This window comes from Anguilla anguilla, chromosome 2 (assembly GCF_013347855.1).
Source record: "Anguilla anguilla isolate fAngAng1 chromosome 2, fAngAng1.pri, whole genome shotgun sequence".
Lineage (NCBI taxonomy): Eukaryota > Metazoa > Chordata > Actinopteri > Anguilliformes > Anguillidae > Anguilla > Anguilla anguilla.
The window spans coordinates 33,484,224-33,506,600 of NC_049202.1; the positions used below are offsets into that span (position 1 = coordinate 33,484,224).

General features: G+C 40.1%; 2 protein-coding genes across 2 annotated transcripts in view; both read left to right on the forward strand.

Moving 5' to 3' along the window:
• Positions 1-22,377, forward strand: part of LOC118221887 (CD209 antigen-like protein C) — a 49,986-nt gene that overhangs the window by 24,539 nt on the left and 3,070 nt on the right. Inside the window, exon 3 of the mRNA XM_035407327.1 lies at positions 22,234-22,335. Coding sequence (XP_035263218.1) covers positions 22,234-22,335 — 102 coding nt within the window. The remainder of the gene's footprint in view (positions 1-22,233; positions 22,336-22,377) is intronic.
• LOC118221885 (CD209 antigen-like protein C) lies at positions 962-5,354 on the forward strand. Its single transcript, XM_035407323.1, has 6 exons — positions 962-1,156; positions 3,144-3,245; positions 4,095-4,193; positions 4,363-4,514; positions 4,808-4,911; positions 5,022-5,354. Exons 1-6 carry the CDS (start codon positions 1,021-1,023, stop codon positions 5,158-5,160), a joined length of 732 nt encoding a protein of 243 aa, XP_035263214.1. The 5' UTR covers positions 962-1,020; the 3' UTR covers positions 5,161-5,354.

Genomic DNA, 22,377 nt, shown 5'->3' on the forward strand with positions numbered 1-22,377 from the left:
GTTATTGTATAGCTGATATTCAAGATTTCTAACCGTGATGCTAGTTAAATAATATTTGATGCCTAGGGGTGATAGAGAGATTTATGTAGCCTATATAATGTACGGCTGATAATAAGTGTAGAAGTAGGCTAACTGTATTTCTTTTTCCTTGTTTAGAACCACACACACACATGCACACCCACCTGATTTAATCCTAAGAGGAGACCAGAGATTGCCTGTGCCTGTGTATTTGCATTCCATTTATAATAAACCCCCAAAAGAATTTCCTGCCTCCGTGTCCTGACCAGACACCCCATATTGTTGACAAACTCATAACCACCAAGAGCTTCATTACAGATAGTTAAAAGACTGCTGAGCATCAAGAAAGAAACCTAAGTATAGGCAGTTACAGGCTCTATAGATTGGCCTTGTAAAGTGGTAATACTTTGGCTTAATGATGTGTAGCCTACTTACAGTACTATTCGATAAAACCATAGGCTCAGCTTTTTCAGCATCCAGAACAAGTTTCAGGTGGAAAAACTGAGCCTGCACCAGATTAAAAACATGTTTCTAAAGAGCCATATTCAGGGTAGAATCAAAACAGTATATAGCTGTCAGCATAAAATGAAAAGCAGCATCTGGAACATTTTCACTAAGGCAGTTTATATAGACAGTGAACAAGTCACAGGAGTAGATCTTCAGACTCTTTGAGAGAACATTTGAATCTTCACCCTGCTGACCTACACATTTTGTCATAGGTCCTCTGACATTCAGATATTGCAATTCCCCCTGCCCTGTAAGCCCACTCCTTCACTTCAGTAGTCAAACTGTATACACCATTATTGGTTTAATAGCAGTTTAGACCATAGTAAAATGTTTACTGAAACGCTCACTGTTTAGTGAACCTGTGTTTATACATTAACTGAAATGGCACAACCAAGTACTGAACTGCAGAACTGAGATTTTTATTTACTGTGCAACTTGTATTTTGTCTTTAAAATATTTAAAGTTTTGTGTGTCTCAGGCATTGTGAGTGCAGTGATGGGCCCCAGTATCTGGATAATGCTTGTGTGTTCCATCTGGAAATGTGTAATCAGCCACCATTTCACCCGTGGATTGAGGGAGGGTTTCTGTGGACAGGGTGTCCCCTGCTCTTTGCTCAATAGTGACACCCCTGGTCAGTTAGGAACCTGTGATCTTTCAGTGCAGAAAATGCATGGCATAGAAATGTTTTTGGGCTACAATCAGGGGTTAAATTGGGGGTGGACGCAGGTGGACGGCGCCCACCCACCTTTGGTAAATAAATAAATCATTTTGACCGGCAGTTTTACAAATAACTATGACAATCCAGTCCATTTTTCGTATGCTCCAGTCCATGTGTTCCCTCTAGCCAGTTACTCGCTCAACCAATCAAAAATATGAAGGAAAAAAACTCAGGACGAACAGTCGTCTATATAGACAGGCACAAAAAGAAAAATATCGTTGACTGTCTGGATTGTTTGGATACGGACGCGGTAGGTTATTTCATTAACATGTAATTTCATCTAGGCTAGGCAACATTTTAAAGAGAGATGAATAAACTTTGATTGCTTGAGCAAAATCATCAGGTTGCTGGTCAGCAACTAAGCTAGGATTGAATAGCTATTTCCCCCATAACGTTTTATTCAGCGGCGACTGGTGACTGGTGAGCTGAAAATTGGTGGGGCGCAAAACTTTCTTTTAAACTAATCATTGATCTCAACCTGTTTTCATTAGTAATTTTCCTTTATTATCAAGTGTGCCAACGATCAGACTAATCAAATGGCAAATAGTCCAACAAACAGCATCTTCATACCGTGTAAGGGGGATTAAATTATAAATTCAATTTATCCGTTAAAAATCTGTTTTAATCACCAAGTAGTCTACACTTAACAAACAAGATACACCAGTCTGTTATCTACCGTGTTAGCTTTCAGAATAACCAGCAAAAACAAAAGCAGCACTTCAATTTTGTTTACAATCTACGCATTGCAGATATTTGCCATGAATACGAGTGTGGAGAAAGAATTGCGGAATGTATCCACAAATAATGTTTATTAAATATGTGCACGATTTCGTACTGCAAATGAAAATACATGTAGGCTATAAGGCCTAGGCTACTCAATAAAACTGCCTATTTGGGGAGAGCTGGCTATATATGATAGTATTGAGTAGCCTATTTTGTGGCTTAATTGTATTGATACTCATTGCTTAGTGATTAAAACAGATTTTTCTAAATCGCATTTATCATTTAATCTCCCTAACACAATGCAAAGAAGCTATGTGTCCCTTTCCAATTGATTAATGAGATGTTTGCATGCTTGTTAATCACTGAAAATCAATTAAAACAGTTTGAGATCAACGATTAGTTTAAAGGAAAGTTCTGCACCCCACCAATTTTTACCAGTTGCCGCTGGTTTTATTTTGTTTCAATTCGACAGTTTAAGAAATATGAAAGACAGGAGGAAGAAAGAAAGACAAGAGGAAGAAAGGGAGGACAAAAGAGGATGATGACAGATTATTTTCGGGGATAAAAAAAATTCTCAGCATTAATGACACTTAATGAACTTGAAATATTTTATGTAAAAGCTTGTATCAATAGTATACATTCTTTTAAAACACTGTTTCCATTCATTACAATTTTGTGCACGATATATTTAAGATACAACTATTTTGAGCTGAGACATTCATTGTACCTTTTTTCACCCATATCCCATGGGATCTCAGGGTCCACCCACCTCCCAAATCCCAATTTAACCCCTGGCTACAATGAAAATAAGGGGTAGCTTACTGCGTGCGCTTGTCTGCTGCCTCCTGAATGGACAGAGGCTCAAATCCTGCACACTTGCATTTCTTCTGAAGAATTGAAAATTTTTTGACCGAATGTAGTCACATAAAACTGAGATATAAATATATATTTATTTAGGAGTGCAAGCCTCCTGTATTTTTATTTAGTGAATATTTGCTTGTCACATTGGTGAATATCAGAGATTGCAGTAGTGGATTTTTATTTGCTGTTGTAAAACTTGAGTTCACTGCAGTGTGTTTGTTTTGAAATTAAAATAAAAACTAGCAACAAGAACAACAATATAAAACATCAAAGAAATGAGACATTCTGCTTAACTTGTCTGTTTTCTTGACCACAGGGCACAGTGGGCACAGCTCACTTCCCTACAGACGGGCTACAGTGAGTCTGGGGCTGCTGTGTGCTCTCTTATTGGCTGCCACAGTAGTCCTGTGTGTCCTCTGTGAGTAACTGTCTGTGTCTCTTTGCTGTGATCCTGGTAAAATGTCATTTTAAAGAAAAAACAGATCTGTTCTGTCATTTTACAAATGAATATCATATAGTGGGATTAACTTTTGGGCTTTTGGGCAATCCCCTCTGTTTTCACCCAGCTATTGATGTAGATTCTATTTTAAGAAAAATAAATGTTTTTAAGTAATAAATTAGTAATAATGTGATGTTAATGCCTTGATCATTGTTGGTCATTATTTTTTTCTAAAATGGTAAATGGACTGCGTTTATATAGCGCTTTTATCCAAAGCGCTTTACAATTGATGCCTCTCATTCGCCAGAGCAGTTAGGGGTTAGGTGTCTTGCTCAAGGACACTTCGACATGCCCAGGGCGGGGTTTGAACCGGCAACCCTCCGACTGCCAGACAATCGGTCTTACCTCCTGAGCTATGTCGCCCCATTCAAATCCATTCAACATTGTAGTTTTTACTTTGACATTTGCCTAAAAAAAATTATATGTAAAAAAATCTGACATAATTTATATAATTTGTCACCCATCTGTATATATATATTTTCATTCACATTGTTAAACAAAAAGATTGGTCATAATTCTCTAAAACTGTGTAAATGAATACATTGACTTAACAACACAAATGAAAAATTCTTTAAAAACTTTTTTCCTAGTTTGCCTAAATTTATTCATTCATAGTCCACAACTTAAATGATGTGGTCAACCTATGGGCTTAAGCTTCTGTGTCCACAGGTTAGCACAGTAGTCTGTAGCATACAGAGGTGAAATTCTGTAAAACTCCTTAATCAATACTTTTTTTCCCTAAGGAATGCATTTCCCCTTGTGTATTAGATACAAGTCTATTAGAGAACTATTCAATGTTGGAGAGAGATCTGGAGGAGCTCAGAAGCAACTACAGCACCATGAATACAGTGAAAGTCCAGCTACAGAGTAAGTACAATGAAGCGATTAAGAAAGTCCTCTTTTTGTAGCAGTGCTGTCCCTCAAGTTCACAGTGAGTGGTGCTACTCTGTTGTCCATCTGCAGAAAAGCATTTACTTTTATACTGTTACAATGAAAAGATCATTCTTAGAGTCTGCTGCCTGTTCTTTCTGTACAGGCAGTGTGCCTAACCCCTGTCCACAGGGCTGGGCACTGTTCTCTTCGAAGTGTTACTACTTCTCTAATGAGATGAAGAGCTGGACAGACAGTCGCAGTGACTGCATTAAAAGAGGAGCTGACCTGGTGATTATAGAGAGTGAAGAGGAACAGGTAAGGCTCTGTAAAATAATTGTGAATGAGTGGATGGAGATAAAACTGATAACGTGCATTCAATAGAAGCCACTGTAAATGTAATTATGTAATTATATCTCATCTCGTGTTGGTTCTTACAATCTAACGAGTTCAATATCACCAATATGGGTGAATCGCATTTATCAGTGGGGTGTGGCTCATGCTGTAGCTCAGTATCTCACAGATCCAGAAAGTGTCAGTGTGGACTGTTTGTCTCTCAGTGTCTACATCTACAGAGTGAGCAGTGAGGGTCATTCTGTGTTTGTTTTCAGCGGTTCATCAACAAACAAATAAACAACATTACCTGGATTGGACTGAGTTACTCAGCAGCTAAGGGTAACTGGCTGTGGGTGGATAGAAGCCGTCTGAAGAAAGGGTAAGAATTCTTACAGAAACAGCACAGGATGTAAAAATATAGACAGACACAATCATGTAAAACAGCAGAGAAGTAGAGCTTCTGTGTCTCAGTCTTTGCTTCCATTACAGATTCTGGAGGAGTGGAGAGCCAGATGGTGATGATGAATATGATTGTGCCCTGTTTGTCCCTAATGCGAATGCATGGGAAGCTTTTGACTGTTCTAATAAGAAAAATTTCATCTGTGAGACTAATGCTCTGCTCCCCTAAACTATTTTTTATCATTGTATGTTTTTTTCTTGTGAGAGGCTGTTGACCATGCCAGCTTTAACAGTCAAACACAGGACCAATAAGCAGACCACAATGTTACCGTTTCTGTTAGGAATATATGGAATATACATACTGCTGTCTTTACTAGAAATTTATCTGTGAGACTAAGCTTTGTTAAATACATTAAAATGACTGGACATGCAGAGTAGATTTAAGCTATTACATTGTTGGTTCTATGGACATATTGTAAGTATAAAAAATCAAAAACCATACATTTGAAATGGTCCTCATCTTGCTGTTGTGATACCGTAAATTTAAATTGAAATCGAGAACAGCAGTCACTGCTAAAAACGCAAATGTGTTCATTGGGCCTCATTTATCAATTTCGTAAATATGCACATAAGTTTCCCCGTAAAATTATACAAACTAACAACTGCCGCCGCAGTTATCAAACGTTCGGAGGCACTTAGTTTCAGTCGTACCCCTGTGTGTATGTTGATAAATCCCAATCAGTCGTAAATTGGAAGCGCGTTCACGGTCGCCTCATTGTAGCGCACCTCACGCGGTGACAGGGGGTCGGCCAGTGGGGTCATCAACCACTGCTTCAGCGGGTAACCCATGTGTTGGAATGGCATAAGATCTTCTTGTTTGCTTCGTTAAGTCTGGCTCTACGAGGCTGCACAGCCTCAATTTAGAAGGGTTCTAGGGAATCGGAACCAACTCATGAGCCACTCGGCAAAAAAGTCACACCGGTCCCTGAAAATGCGATCTCGCCGAAGTGCTCTCACCAAATCCTCTAATAGCGCAAGGTCCGCCATTGCAAGCTTGGACTTAGCAGCATTTTGGCCATTAAAATAATATTTCTCATCAATTATTTAAAAAACAAAACTGCAATTATGAAATCATAGCAACTCTTTGTTATGCTATTACTCATTTCAAACATTTTTGTTTCACTTAATTAAAATAGTATTCGCAACCAATTTATGTTCGTTTTTTCATAATTTATATTTCTTTATAATATTTAAATATTTCATAACAAAATACGTAGACAAAGAAGCCCATTTAATGACCAATTTCGTCAATAAAAGTTAAAAATTCAAGTTAAAAGACGAACTGCGGAATTTACACACTCTGCGTGTGGTCTCAGGTTTTCGTAAATTTCCTTCACACGTCTGAACTAGTTGGACTCCCTAAAACTTGATAAATCCCAGTTTTCACGTGTAAATGTTGGTACGAAGGAATTACGAGAAATTTTGTTCGGATGTTGCTTGATAAATGAGACCCATTGTGTGAAAGTATGAGCTAATAGAAAGAGCTCTCAGTACCTACTTACTCACTATCTCATAAAGGCTCTCCAAACAGATGCTGTGTCCTAAAGACATAAGCCACATGTACCCACAAGTAAACAAGTGGTGTGTGACTCTATGACTTAAATTCAATAAACATTTATCCTCAACTCTGACTTACAAGTAATATCCTTGCTTTGTAATCCTTGCTGCAATTGATAGTCAAATTTAAGGACTCATGTTTATTGAATTTAGGCTTATGTGGTTCCTGTGTTACATTAATCTCAATCTGGCTGTATTACAGAAAGTCCACAAGCTAAGAGTGTGTGTAAATGCTACATTAATACTCATAAATACCAAACTGATAAAGTACTAAAAATGATATTCCATGCATTTTTGAAGACATATTAAAAATGTATTAAACTGTGTCAAGTAAAGTTTTTGTCATTCTGAATGTTAGTTTGCTTGCTTTCTTTGTAATCATTTCCTCATCACTTCAACATGACCAGATCTTACAGGATAATCTGAGAAGTGGTGCAGTTCAGCTACAGTTTCCTAATTTTATTGGCAACCAGCGCTTTCCTTAGAAGTGGTGACTTTCACACTTTAAAGGAAGTTAAAATAAAAGCTTTACGTAGTATATATAATGCTTTCATAAACTTGACATAATGGCTTCATGCATAACCAATGTTGTGCTTCATAAAGGGTGGCAAAACATCTTCTTTTACAACATTATGCCAAATGTGACATAACCAACAATATCACCTGGCTAATGGCTAAACATTATAAAGGGTGCATAAAATGTCAGGGTTCTGTGTTTTCCCTCTGTTTTTCCTGGTTGGGCCGCCAGATGGCGGCACCTCTGTTTTGTGTCCTGTTTAATTGTTTAATTGTTTTCAATCATCCTATTATTGGTTGCTGATTGTCTCGTGTTCCCTTCCCTCTCTGTGGCCTGATTGTTCATTGTGCCCTCCTGTGACTCGTCTGCGTCGTGTCTATTTAAGTCTCCCTTCTCCCTGACTCAGGTGCTGGATCCTTGCCTGTTGCTTGCATGCTTGCTTGCTTGCCTGCCTGCCTGCTTGCTTGTTGCCTGCTTATTGAAGTCTGTTAGTTTGTCTGATCGTGCCTCCGACCGTGTTTCTGCCCTGAGTGTTCCTGCCCCTGTTCTGTTGGTAAGGTGTTTTTGTATTTTTGTATTTTCTTGTTTCCCGCGTTTTTTGAAGTTTTTCTTTGTTATAGCCGCCCTGAGTTTTGTGTTTTTCCCCGCACTCTGCATCTGGGTCCATTCCCGCACCCTCCCTGACATAAAACCTGCTTATGTAGGATCCTAGGCTAACTGATAACTCATGATGTCACTTGATGTCATGAAACAGTCCAAATCAACCCGAGAGAAGTGAGTCCCCTTGAATGCTGTTACAATTTTACTAAATGTACAGTAAATTACACATTTAATAAATTAAACACAGTGTGTATATGCGCGCGCACACACACACGCACAAACACACATGCACATTCACACACATACACGCATATACACACTCTCTCTCTCAGCACACAAAGGGAATTTTCATTCAGTGTACATTGAGAAATTCTGAATGCTCTGGTAAGTTATGAGTTCATTGGTTTGTATGGTTTCACTTAACCAGCATTACTTTGCCACTCTGACATATTAACTTTGTACTCATAGTTATGTCAGGTGCACACTTATGTGTAATGTTGCTACAGTCTTTTACAATCGCTAACATCATTTTGTCCAATCTGTAGTCACATTTTCAAAACTCTAAACACAATTAGCACAACATCCGTCTGTTGTGGACCATACCATTAACACATTTCTAAAATGCTTAAAGTTTCTTTACATACAAGCTTACCCAATACCAAAATTATGGACCTTTCTTGTCTTATTTACAAATGCTTGCACACAGCATGGCAGAAATGAAAACCTAATGTTCAAAACCTTAAATATAGTATAACGCCTCTACTTCTGCAACAACAGCAGCTCAAAAGCTATATTGAAACAGCTGATAAGCATTTTTGAATGAACAGATCATTGTAACATTGAGAAATGGCCGATTTACTGTAATTGTGTATTTTATTTTTACACATTTGGAACCAAAGGCCATGTATGTTGGATTTTTTGTTGATCACTGGCAGCAATTTCATGTTGCTAATAAAGCTTTTACTGTAGCATTTCTGTCTCTTGCTATTTTTTTCTACTACATTCTATAAAGTAAATATGACTCATTCACTTTTATAGATAGTATGTTGCGAAAAATGCACACATTCGACACTCAACCAAAAATGTAGAGTGGTTCACAGTAAAAGGAAACTGAATTATAAAAAACAATGGATTTCATATTGTCTATTGTATGCAGGTAGAACTGAAACATGAAAAGTAATGCAGTTTTTGTAATGCCATCAACTGTTAGTATTTTGAAAGTCGTTGTGCTATGATTGACTAGATGTTCCTCTTGGATAACAAACGTGTCCATGTTTTGACAGAATGATTTGATATTGAGTCGGGTTTGTCGTGTTTTGATAGAGTTAGCGTATGTTGAGAAAGTTGTTTTACATTTTGAAATGTATAGTTGGTATTTAATGAACAAAATGTGGTTCTGAGCAGAAAATTAACTATTTGGCTAATTGTGTGATGTAGGTGTGTTGCTGTGTTAGAAAAAGTATACTTAAGTATAGGTAAACGCTTGTTACCAATAGTAAAAAAACTGTAATTTGAGTTAAAATATTGTGAATATTATCTGTGAAAGTATATTATTTATATCTAGTGTACACGTTTAGAAAGGAAGAAATGCCATTATGTTTATCATTTTTACCATTTCTGTCATTTTTTCTTTTGTACTCATAAACTGAAAAGTAACACTGCTACCTTGTGGCTGAGTGTAAAATAGGTGGAAAAAACCCACGATAGGATGAGTGTGATTTAAAAATTTGTGAAACAATGGAAGACAGATATTCAAGAAGAGTGCAAACCATGAAAAAATGCAAACACAAACCAATTGAAAGAAGGTCCTCATTATTATCAGATCACATCTGATAATTTTTAGAAATTCTCTGTTTTCTAAGAAATACGCAGATGTTTACATGATGCTGTTTTATTTGTTGTTTATTGGTGATCACAAAGCTGGTACTTCGACTTCTTGCACATGCTAAGCTGCTACTCAATCCTGGCCCCGGATCTGTAGCATAGCTTTCTATGCTATATCATGTGTAACATCTGGAGCAGGAGAAAGGTATTTTAATTGTGTTATCGTAGGATCAACAAGATAGAAAACAATCTCAGAAAAGATTGTTCAGATTGATGCATGATTTCATCATGTCTCATGAGCGTATTCGAAAATATGAAAAACTGGTAAGTTTTAATTAGTGCTCTCATATTGTGACTATAAACCTGTGTAAAACGAATAATCAGACCAGCTGTAATCACGATCTCTTTAGAACTATATTTTCTTTTTTTCCATCTTTTGCATATTTTTCATTTGCATAACGTTCATGCTCCCTTACTGAACCATTGCTGTTGTCTGTCTGATGCTGCAATTATTGTCAGCTCTCCGTTTCTCAATGAGAACTGGAGAACTTGAATTGCTCTCCACTGGTGTGGGGTGCCACTAAACAAACACTTTGAAGCTGCAATGAGTATAGCTATCGCCTACACACATTTGGATGTACAGTGCTGTATTTGGCTGTTTCATTTTGGTTGAGTTCACCTTCTCCCACTGAGGAAGCAAAAGAGGGGTGAAGTAGGTGGCCAATGAGATGAGCATACAGAGTGCACCCATCACTCATGGGAGTTGTAGTATCACCACAAATTGATTTAACTATTTCAAATGGCTTTTGTGAAATACAATAATTTTTTAAATAGAAAATGCTACTAGAAGGTCACACTGTTGTTAATGCTACTGGGTGTTCTCCTCACACTGTTGAATACTTTTTCAAAATATACACTTCATAGAGTCTGATGCAACTGGATTTATTGCAGGTAATTCAAAGATAACATGCAAGAACCCGGGCTGATCTGCGCATATCAATACAAACACTCTCAAAGCATTCCACAAGACACTTCACAGAAAACACATAAGACGCACACACACACAGACAAGACACACACACAGACAGACAAGACACACAAGACATACTGAACTCCCCTGGGGCCGAACACTCCCTTTTATCTTGTTAGCTCCTCCTGTTGTGGAGCTCAAGCTTGGACTTTCCCTCATGCTTACATCATTTTTCTTTACTTAATCCCATACATCATTCTTTCTCATTTTTCAGACACCATTATTTCCAAGCCCCCTTCCTTTCTTTAATTCGCACGACAGCCCATGTGGGTAGCCCTTGCGGCACACCCCATGCCTAGCCTAATCCTAACACACATCTTTATATTCCTGCACTAGGACTCTTGCGTTTCTTAGCATTCATTTAATATGTATTTGGTTTACGTTGATTAATATGTATTCATGTTACTATGTGTATAGACCACATTTGGCAAACTTTCCCTAAGATCTGTTGTCAGATTCCGTCCGGTCAGACAGCAAAACGCTGTCTCATGACCTTAGCGATCATCAAATGATGACTGTCGCCTGGAGGGAGACCTAACAGCAGAGCAGAGCATCGTGTGGAAAACATCCCCTCCTTATTTTGCGGGGAGTGGGTAAAAGCCACACAATGCTCATATCCCTCACAGTTCTTGCCATTTCACCTTGCACACAGACCAAAGAGATCCAAAGCAGTATAACAAGTATAGTCTACATAACAAGCAGTACAACATATTCTCCTTACTGCTAAAATGTTTTCAGCCCACATTGACTCGTTGAGAAGTAAACAATTCAACAGACTCACTATACGGCCTTTCTGTTGCTTAATATTGCCACTAGCAAACCAGTTTGCCCAGCAGTTGTCGTCCAGTACTCACCTACACAACTGTAGCTGAATATGAGCAGTAAGGTAGAGTGCTGCTCAGGCATGCCCCCGAACATGTGATGGATTGGATTATATCTTCATCGCCTGAATTTTCCTGAATAACACCAACAGGGCAAACCATGGCCTTTGTTTCACAACGAGATTCAGCGTGGTCTGATTTTTCTTTTAACGAATACAATTTCATGTATACATATTGCGTGCTTAAGCCTGAGTACATTAATAATTGGATCAGCCACGGGTTACAGGTGCACAAGATTATACAGTTACATGAGATGGTTAGATGGAGTTCTAACATCATAATTCTGGTTAGTAATTTATTAAATCAATCAGTTAATTCTACTTGGTTATGTGAGTTTCTTGATTATAGCTTCTACTTTTGCTTCACTCATATTTTCGTTATTGGCAGCGAATTGGTATTGTTTTTATTTGGTTATTTCCTTACAAAAATGCCCTTTCACAAGGCGTTCACTGGAAGAAAAAAAGAGGATAAAGGAGCTTGGACCGGACCGACCCATTTTACAAATTCAGCAGCAGGCAAGTGATCGAGGACGAGCATACACCCGGAACGGGCTCTTGTTATGACAAATGGAGTTGGCTAGCTGGATGTGGTGTAAGTAATGCCTTTTATTGCTTTCCCTGTTTGCTATTTAAAAGTGTCGGCACTGAAGCGTTGTGGACAACGACGGGGGTACACGACCTGTAACATCTTTCTGAAAAATGCAAACGGCACAAAAGTAGCTGCAGCCGTCTAGACAATAGTATGAGACTAAATTTTTTTGGCAGGTTTAGCACTGCTGAACAGCTAGATGAAGGCTACAGGATTGGCATTAGAAGGCACAACGAAGAGATGACAAAATCGACACATCCTGTCCAGAATAATAGACAGTGTGATGGCCTCTGGGCAATAGCCTGGCCTATGTGGGTGTGTGTCTCTCTCTCCTTGCTCGTTTGGGAGTGGCTTTCTTGCTCTCTCTCCTAGCCTTGCCCCTCCCATTCTGAATTGTGCTTGCCCTTGCCTAACTCTCCTCCCCTCTCATTAGCAGATTGGCATCACCTGGAGAGGAGGCCATAAAGCATGGCTTCACGGCTGGTTCAGGTTCCTTTCCACTCCTGCCTGGATGGCAGCTGCCGGGCCTGTTTAGTTTCTCTTTTTGCATTTTTTTTGATTATTTAAATTAAAATTATTGTTTAACCAAGTTCTTTACCGTGTGGTCTCCCCTTTTTTGTTATGATTTTAACGAGCGGTCATAACAACTATGTTAAATTTTGTGGAGCCTTTGAGTTGGCTTTGCGTGGCCACGATGAGAGTGAGAGTTCTGATAATCCGATGGTGAATTTTGTTGCCTCCTTTAAACTTCAGAATTCACATTCACATTTTGTCCAGCAGATGGCAGCAGAAGGCTCTATAAATGACATTGGAGTTAGCTAATATTTTCCTACTTTTTTATGACTTCATAGAATGTAATAGTGGCAGTAAAAATTACTTTAGTAGTTCCATATTTAGAAATTGAGCTGTTGCCTGTTGGTAACTTTAGGTGATGTAGGTGAAATGGGCATTTTGTCATCTCTACATTTTTTTATATTTTATATTATTAAGCAGGGCAAAATATGTTCAAGTAGTGCTACTGGCCAGTGTTTAAGCAACATTAGTGTGTAGTGTTGTTTTTAGATTTATTTATTTATTTATTCATTTTATTTTATTTGCTGAGCTATGAAGTGCTGCTTCAGTTTGTTTGTCCCCCCCAAAACTGCGCCCCCCCAAAAAATTTTATCACCAGCCGCCACTGTCCATAGATGCGGGCGGCTTGTGGATGGACGTTCCAGCATTCCCAGCCAGCACCTCCTCTCACACCCCATTTGCAAAGAGGGTTTCCATATTTATTGTGATACTCGTTAGGTCCTGTTTGAATGACAGTTACAGCAAAACACCCCACCCCCTTGCACCATTGTGCGTCTCGTGTTTTCCTTTTCTTGGGGTCAATTTACCACACCCAACGGTGTCATTATTGATTAGCCACACTGGTTCTTCTACAATCATTTTCTCACACTTATCTGCATTGGTAATGTCCCTTTCCAGGTTAGTTGTAACCGGAAATTGCCCAGTGACTGAAGTTACCAACCTTTTGACCAGGGACTGAATTAGTGGAACTACACAACATGAGGCAAATAACAACACCAACAATACTATCCCTATGATCACCCTTATTTTTACCAGAGCCGTTTTCCATGTTGACATTTTAAACCAGTCCCACCATGACCACCCCTTAGATTCTCCCTTCGTGTTTCTAACGTGTTCATCTCTCAGGTTTTCCAATGCCTCTAATGCTGTTGTTATGTTACCCCCTCTCCTGTGTATTGAAATGACTGTACAACATTCTTCCCCAATCCGTTCACATACCTCCTGTTCCTCAGCTAGCATCGTGTCAAGAATTAGCTTATTCTGTATTGTCATAAACGAAGTGGCGTGCAATTGTTCTTTCACCCCAGCTAGGGCCCAGCTGGTTATACCACAGATGGTTTATCCAATGACTATTCTTGTGTGTTTGTCCCCAGGGAAGCAATGCTGCACCGTAATCTATGGGCGCCTCACTCATTATCTCATGTTCCTCCGGTACTCCCTTCGGCCATCCTGTGTAGGTTACCCACACTCTCTTATCCTCCTCCCACTATATTTTAAACTTGTTGTCCTTGGGAGGTTCGGTGCCTGGAGACAGACGGGCTCTGCTGCAATGCCTAGGAATTTAGTATTGCACAGAATTCGAGTTATGCTAGAGAAAACGCTTCTCCCTTCAGTACTTATTCCAGCAATAAGCCTTGACACATATGTTATGTTACTCGGTGACCTGAGGGGTCGACTCACCCCTGCCTTAGGTTGTCTCTTTGTGGAGATCTTGCCTGTCATTGGAGCAACACACTCAGTTGTCAGCCTCCTTCAGCGATCTGTGGTTCGGATCACAATATCATCATCAGCCATAAGCCCTTGCGTTGCTTCTGGCCATTCTTGTATAATGTTGGGCTCCGAAATAACGGTTGCAATTGGGGTAGCCTTATGAACACATCGGGTGAAAAGGTTAAAAGCACAACTTATTAGCATCAGGGCAAAACAGACCATTAAAAGTCTTTGCATGATAACAGTACCCATTCCCCCCAGGCCATTTTTCAACCACCTGAACACATCCCAATTCCAAGAAGGAGTTTGATGAATTTCCACTACTTCGAATGGTTTAGCCTTGTCTTTTTATAAAACAGCTACAGATAACACTGAAGTCACTCAGATACACTGACCCTGACCTTGGTCCAATCAGTAGAAACACGGTGTCAGGGCGGGCGAGGGAATGGACCCAGACGCAGAGTCGAAAAAACACTCAAAATCCAAAGGGGTAGACACAAACCGAGGATGTTACTTTTAATGAGTACAAAAAACAAAAGAGAACAAAAACAAAGCAGCGCAGGGCATGATTCAAAAAGTCAAAGCGAAGTTAGTAAAACGCAAAAACAAAGAAAATCCAGAAATCCAAAAACGATGTAGAAACAGAGCACGGGCAGGGTAAAGAACACTGAGGGCAAAACACAGAGTCACAAGAACACAAAGGAGCACAAACCGAAACACAATCCCAAACGCACACACAAAAACAAGGATCCAGCACCTGAGTCAGGGAGAAGGGAACTTAAATAGACACGACACTGACGAGACACAGGAGGGCACAATGAACAATCAGGCCACAGAGGGGGAAGGGAAAACGAGACAACCCAAAAACAATAATAGAATAATTGAAAACAATAATACAATAAAACAGGGTAAAAGGACAGAACTAAAAACTGAAGTGCCGCCATCTGGCGGCCCAAAAGGGAAACACAGACAAACCACAGAACCATGACACTTCCAACCCATCAACCTTTTTCTCTACGACTAACGTTAGTTGTTTTCTTACACCTAACACTACGCTTTGCCTTTTATCCAACTCTTGCTGTTGGTCATGTATTATTTTCTCTAAACTTGCCATTTACATCTACAAACATGTTACTCGCTCCCACATCTCATCTCCATTTTTAACTTCCTCATTTACACTCTGCTGTAGCCTTTCTGCATCACGTTGCCACGCATCTCTCCTGGAGTCACTCAGCTTCGCTTCCTCATAGAATTATTTTGCTCGACCCACTAGTCGCCTGACATTCCACTCCTAATGATCAAACCACAAGCTTTGAATACCCGCGGCTCTCGCTTTTCGTTCACTCTTTTTACGGGGAAGGCCGTAAAAAGAGACATAAAATTATATCTCTATATATTTTTATGTCTCTATATTTTACAGACATAAAAATATTTATGTCTCTAAAATATAAAACAATATTTATTCTGGGCCCACAAGACTAAAAACGTCACACTTTGACAAACAACACATATATCCTGTCTCCCTTTTTAGTTTTATTTTCCTGCTATTCTAATTCTGCTTTTAATCTATCCAGCTGTGACTCCAGCTTTATATTTTCTGTGCGAATCTGGCACAAAGGTCAGTGTTTCTGAATTATCAGACCCTTTCACCCTTTCAATGTCTGCCCACTCGCCTGTTTCCCACTTAACCCTTCTTGGGATAACCGTAACACACAGTCGCGGATTCAACAACAGTCTTTCCCATCCTGCAATAGCAAATCCCTCTGGTATCCCCAAGTGTGATGCAAGCGGTAGGGTCGCTACACTCTCTAATCCAAAAGTTCCTGCCGTCCACAGTTGTCACAATAGCGATAACCACTGTACGTCTGGAAAACCTGTCTGAACCTGCCTCAAATTAACCCACTTAGTAAGCTGCCAAAGCTTTAAATTAATCAACTGTGTGTCCTGTTGGTGCTCAACTCCCTCTGAGTCTAAATAGGTCTAGCCAAAAATGTGTCCTAATCCCTTGTGTCTCTATGTCCCCCATACGACAGTTATTGAGGCAAATTACAACAACCTTTTGAGTTGATGATTTTCTTCACAATGCCGCGTATGCTGTGTCCACTAACACAATCCTGTGTAAGTTTGCGCTGCGTATTGCGTTCCACTGTTCTTTGTCTACAGTAAACACACAAAGTTGGTTCAATCTACGCGTCTCATATACCCACTTTTCAGTTAAAACGCCCTCGTTGCTGGAGTCAGAATCGTCACTGAAATCTAAACACACAAAATGTTTTTCGAAAATTGCTCCATTGGCTCTTTCAGATAATTAGTGAATCAGCATGATCAACACTTCAGCTAGTAATCTTAGATAGGATCAATTCTGATCCTTTGTGGCCACAGCACTTTACTCTGTCCGTTATTTAAGTTTTACAGGATCATAGAGTAGGGAGCGCTATATACAAACCGCGCCTTTTACACACTGTCAGACCGGTCTTGACTATGGCGGGTTTGATCATACGCTTCACAAATTTTGTAGCCTAAGTAACAAAGCACGCAAGCAACCACAAAAATCTCATACATTTCCCCACTACTTTTTAAAACATGAATATATATATATATACACATGTTATGAATGATTATAAGAGCAGAACAATTGGCAGAACAATGGCGAGGGTAACAAGGCCCAGCAGGCACAGGCCGATCTCAAGGCCGCACCCCAGCCTCCACAAAAGATTGTACATTCCACCACCTTACGTTTATTTTACTATGCTAGCGTGGTTAAATAATATTATTTATATTCTAACACATATACTCAAATACATGAAACCTTCAGTAATATGGCCTATTTCCCCTTGTAAGGAACAGCCGTTGTGTTCCTGAGCTTCAAACCTTCACACCAATACCATTATTACACATTCCTTATTTACAGTGCAGTTGAACTAGTAGGGCCCCTACTCATATTAACACACCTTGTGCACATCTAATTATTTGGCCGATTTTGCGCACGAGACAACACACAAGACAACTCGTAAGACTCACGAAGTGCTTAAGACTCACAAAACTCACTCTTCGTTCACACCAGCGCCAGCGCATTCACACGTTTCTGGCCAGTGTCACCGTCCCGTAGGCCCCCTAGCAACTTATTTTAATTGCCGTCCCTCAGCAATTTCTAGTGACTGTTGCCGTCCCTCGACAACTTATTTTAATTGCCGTCCCTCAGCAGTTTTCCTAGTTTGCGACCCGTCGGGCCCCCAGTTAGGCAGTGACGCGCCCCAGGCCAGCGGACCAGACCAGACAAATGAGCACATGCAGGCCCAACACAGCCCCGAACACACGGCCGAGTGAGGTCTGGTGTGCAGACAAGCCGCCGACGGGGCGAAAACACACCGGACCAGCAGGGACCCCGACTGGAGCTGAATACAACAGCCGCCGATTGGGCGAAAACACACTGGGTCGGCCAATGGGCGACGACTGTTTAGTGAACCTGTGTTTATACATTAACTGAAATGGCACAACCAAGTACTGAACTGCAGAACTGAGATTTTTTTATTTACTGTGCAAATTGTGCATACAAGTCCCAAGGGCAGGATCAGAGTAGGCTTCAGACAGTCACACAACTCACCGTTAGTCGGCTCAGCGGCTATATCGCACAACACGCCGGACTGCGCTACAGACAGTCGAACGTCCCACTGCCTTATGGCACGGCGGCTATATCGCCCAAAACGACTGACTGAATGCGCCCCCTTTGTGGACGGACAAACCGCCGAATGCACGAGGGCCCCGCAGGCCCATGAGCACACACGTGAACAGCCCGGGCGCCAACCCAAAACGGCCTCCGCGAATATGGGTGCCCTTAGGGTACTGTCAGCTTTACCTGTTCAGACCTCCCCCTGATACACTTCCTCAGCACAGGTGGAGCAGTATTCACAAAACTGTCACTTTCTGAGCTGCGTCAACGCCAAATGCACCAAACCTCCTGCAAACACAGCGCAGACAGGATCTTTAACACACACTCCTGCATAGCTCACATTCTCACTTCACTCTTTTCATTCATGCACATAACAGTTATTTCAAACACGCAACATTTATCACGAACACATAACACTTATCACAAACACATCACATTTATTTCAGGCATACCATCACATCAGACTCTTTTCTCTTACCATAGCCTTTACTGTAGTTTTAGATTCTTTGGAGGAGAGGCTTCGTATTTGCCTCGGCCCGGGCGAACACTGCTCTTAGATTCAACCAGTACATGCAGACTTATAAAAGGCTCTGCTTACCTTATTGTTTTGTGGCCACTGTTGAACCTAAGAGTCAGCAGTTCCGTCCAGACGTTCGGCTTCCCCGAGCCTCTCCTGGCTGGCTCGCCAATTCAATGTGGGAAAAACAGGACCCAGCCTGGGCCAGAAGATTGTTGAATACTTCTTCAAAATATACACTTCACAGAGTCTGATTATTGCAGGTAATTCAACGATAACATGCGCACACACAGACAAGACACACAAGACATACTGAACTCCCCTGGGGCCGAACACTCCCTTTTATCCTATCTTGTTAGCTCCTCCTGTTGGGGAGCTCAAGCTTGGACTTTCCCTCAGGCTTACATCATTTTACTTTACTCTTTCCCATACATCATTGTTTCTCATTTTTCAGACACCATTATTTCCAAACCCCCTTCCTTTATTTAATTAAAAAATAGGCATTCCCTTTTTTTATCTAAGTCTTCCTCCCCTTCTTGGCGTCAGATATGTATTCACCTCATTTATCTCCTGCTGGATTTTATCATTCACAACACGTTTGTATGAAAGGCCTAGTTTGTATGCCAGAAGCTGTGCTTTCATTGTATATGGACTTTTACAGCTTGAGTTTTATATTTAGTGCAAACCTCTACAGATTATTACTGTTTTGACCAAGATCTGGCCATTGCTAGTTCTACATATATGTCTTTTGTTAATAATATACATCTTGGTGATGATGGTTGGTGATCTTAAATGCATTTCCTTCACACAGACGGGTGTTAATGTCAAGCCCCGATCAGCTTCCTGATCTCTCAATGCAATTTCCTCTTTCTGCTCAAGTATCTCAGACCACAGTGACACAAAATACATAAAAAGAAATAGTGGATAGAGTACTAGCAGCAGTTGTCAGAAATGGCAGCATTAGTCTCCAAAGATTCAGAGGGTATATACACTGACCTGGCCAGTCCAGACCAAGATGTGTACAACACACTGGGCCAGACCTCACTCAACAGCCCAGGAGCTCAGCACAAAGGTAAGAACACCTGCACAGTGTATTAAAGAGCAGCATAATCAAGAGATCATTGTCGCTTTTAAATGAGCTTGTGGAATCTATTTTTTATTACATCAGTAGAACGTAGCACATAGAATCCAAAAATTATTTTAGTAAGAGTTCAATCCTCAAGTGTGAGCTGTGAGCTTGTAGCTCCCAGCTTGCACCTAGAGCCGAGCTCCCAGCTCCCAGTTTCCTGATCTGAGCTCACACCTCATAGCTCGCTATCCCAGCTCCCAGCTCTCAGATCGTACCTATCAGCTCACTCTTTCTCGAAGATCTCTTGTGTTACCGTATATTACTTTAATTTTGAGAAATATTAGAACACATCAATTACTGCAATGTGCATCATTGTAAGACGTAAAGGGAGGTTAATGCTGGAGTTGGCCATTTTTATGTTAGATTATAATTTTATTACATATAAATGTCAAGAGACCATTAGAAAACGCTTGTTTGTGTAAAGGGGTTAAACAGGGTGTTATTCTTGGTTAGTTTGTGTGGAGCTCTGAATGACTAAGTTACATGTGGCAGTCTACCCATTTTGCATTTAGGCTTATTTGATATTTTAAATTAGAAGTAGGCTTATGGGTTTTAATTGTAATTTAATGAATGGATTAAGATAAACGGCTCATATAAATGGCGACACTCATCCGGAAGCATGGACGTGGGGTGGGCATGTAAGTTGCAAAAAACTGGCTGTGGTATACCCAGATGATGCTACCGCCAAGAGGTAAATATTTTTTTCGACTTGTAGTGGTACTGGGGCAGAGTATGCACAGTCATGAATGTTGAGCATTGCCATTCATATTAATCAATTGAAGACACAAATATACACAAATTTTTAAAAAAGTGTTTATATCTCATTCTTTCTGGTTGTCTGTGACTGTTGGCCCTAATTTTCCATTGACTCAGCTGTCATATCTATTTTAAACTGTTAAGCGAACAGTTTTCTTGACGTCAAGAAACCATTTTAGAAACTTGAATGTGACAAACCACCTAGCGTTTCTTAATTTGAACATGAATCTGCTGGTGTCTTTTAGCATAGCTTGACTTTACCACTATCAGTAGTACAATATAGATAAAAACATAATAAGTTCAGAAACAGTCATAGTGACCAATTGCATGAAGTTCTCTGCTTTTTATCACTGATTTAAATTCTCAAAGAGTAACCAGGTCTGTGAGCCGAACCTCCCTCTGTAAGCTATTCCAGGCAGATAGTGCAGAGAAGATGAAAGCCTTTTTACCTAGCTCAGTACGGACAGTAGGAACCTTCGTTATCAACGTATCTGTTATCCTTACTGGTATGCACTCTAATTCTGGGTCAAATAACAAGAAAGGTAGCTCGGAAGAATTCACAAAATTGTCTTGTAAATGAAAACATACCTGTGGCTAAGTCGATGCATGGATAGGGCGAGACACCCAAACACTGAGTACAGTGAGCAATGATGAGTGAGGCTTCTACTTGTGATAAATCACAGGGCTCCATGATACACTGTGTCTTATCATGTGAAGACGATAGTAACACAGGTTACCATAATCACAAACTGGCAATAAGGTAGCTTTGACAAATGTACATTTAAAGAGAAACTCGATTTATTTCTAAAGTAAATACTCAACTTGCGTTTCTTAATCAGATGTTGGAAGTGATAGTAAAAAGCTGAGCATCAAGAAAGAAACCTAAGTATAGACTGTCCTCTGACATTCAGATATCGCCATTCCCCCTGCCCTGTACGCCCACTCCTTCACTTCAATAGTCAAACTGTATACACCAATATTGGTTTAATTGCAGTTTAGACCATAGTAAAATGTTTACTGTTTAGTGAACCTGTGTTTATACATTAACTGAAATGGCACAACCAAGTACTGAACTGCAGAACTGAGATTTTTATTTACTGTGCAACTTGTATATACAAGTCCCAAGAGCAGGATCAGTGATGCGTTATCTCTGTTACCATGTAGGTACACTGTTTATTTATTGCATACCGCAGCAATATCAAAAGCACATCCCGCATTTTGTCTTTAAAATATTTTAAGTTTTGTGTTTCTCAGGCATTGTGAGTGCAGTGATGGGCCCCACTATCTGGATAATGCTTGTGTGTTCCATCTGGAAATGTGTAATCGGCCACCATTTCACCCGTGGATTGAGGGAGGGTTTCTGTGGACAAGGTGTCCCCTGCTCATTGCTCAATAGTGACATCCTTGGTCAGTTAGGAACCTGCGATCTCTCTGTGCCGGTTGCATAGTTTTCCAGTGCAGAAAATGCATGGCATAGAAATGCTTTTTGGGCTACAATGAAAATAAGGGGTAGCTGACTGCATGCGATTGTCTGCTGCCTCCTGAATGGACAGAGGCTCAAATCCTGCACACTTGCTTTTCTTCTGAAGAGTTGAAAATTTTTTGACCTAATGTAGTCACATAAAATTGAGATAGAAATGGAGTAGGCCCATACTTTTATATTCATTTAGGAGAGAGGGCCTCCTGTATTTTTATTTAGTGAATATTTGGTAGTTGCGTAGGTGAATATTAAAGTTTGCAGTAGTGGATTTTTATTTGCTGTTGTAAAACTTTAGTTTATTGCAGTATGTTTGGTTTGAAATTAAAATAAAAACTAGCAACAAGAATAACAATATAAAAGATCAAAGAAATGAGACATTCTGCTTAACTTGTCTGTTTTCTTGACCGCAGAGCACAGTGGGCAAAGCTCACTTCCCTACAGACGGGTTGCAGTGTGTCTGGGGCTGCTGTGCGTTCTCTTATTGGCTGCCACAGTAGTCTTGTGTGTCCTCTGTGAGTAACTGTCTGTGTCTCTTTATCATGATCCTGGTAAAA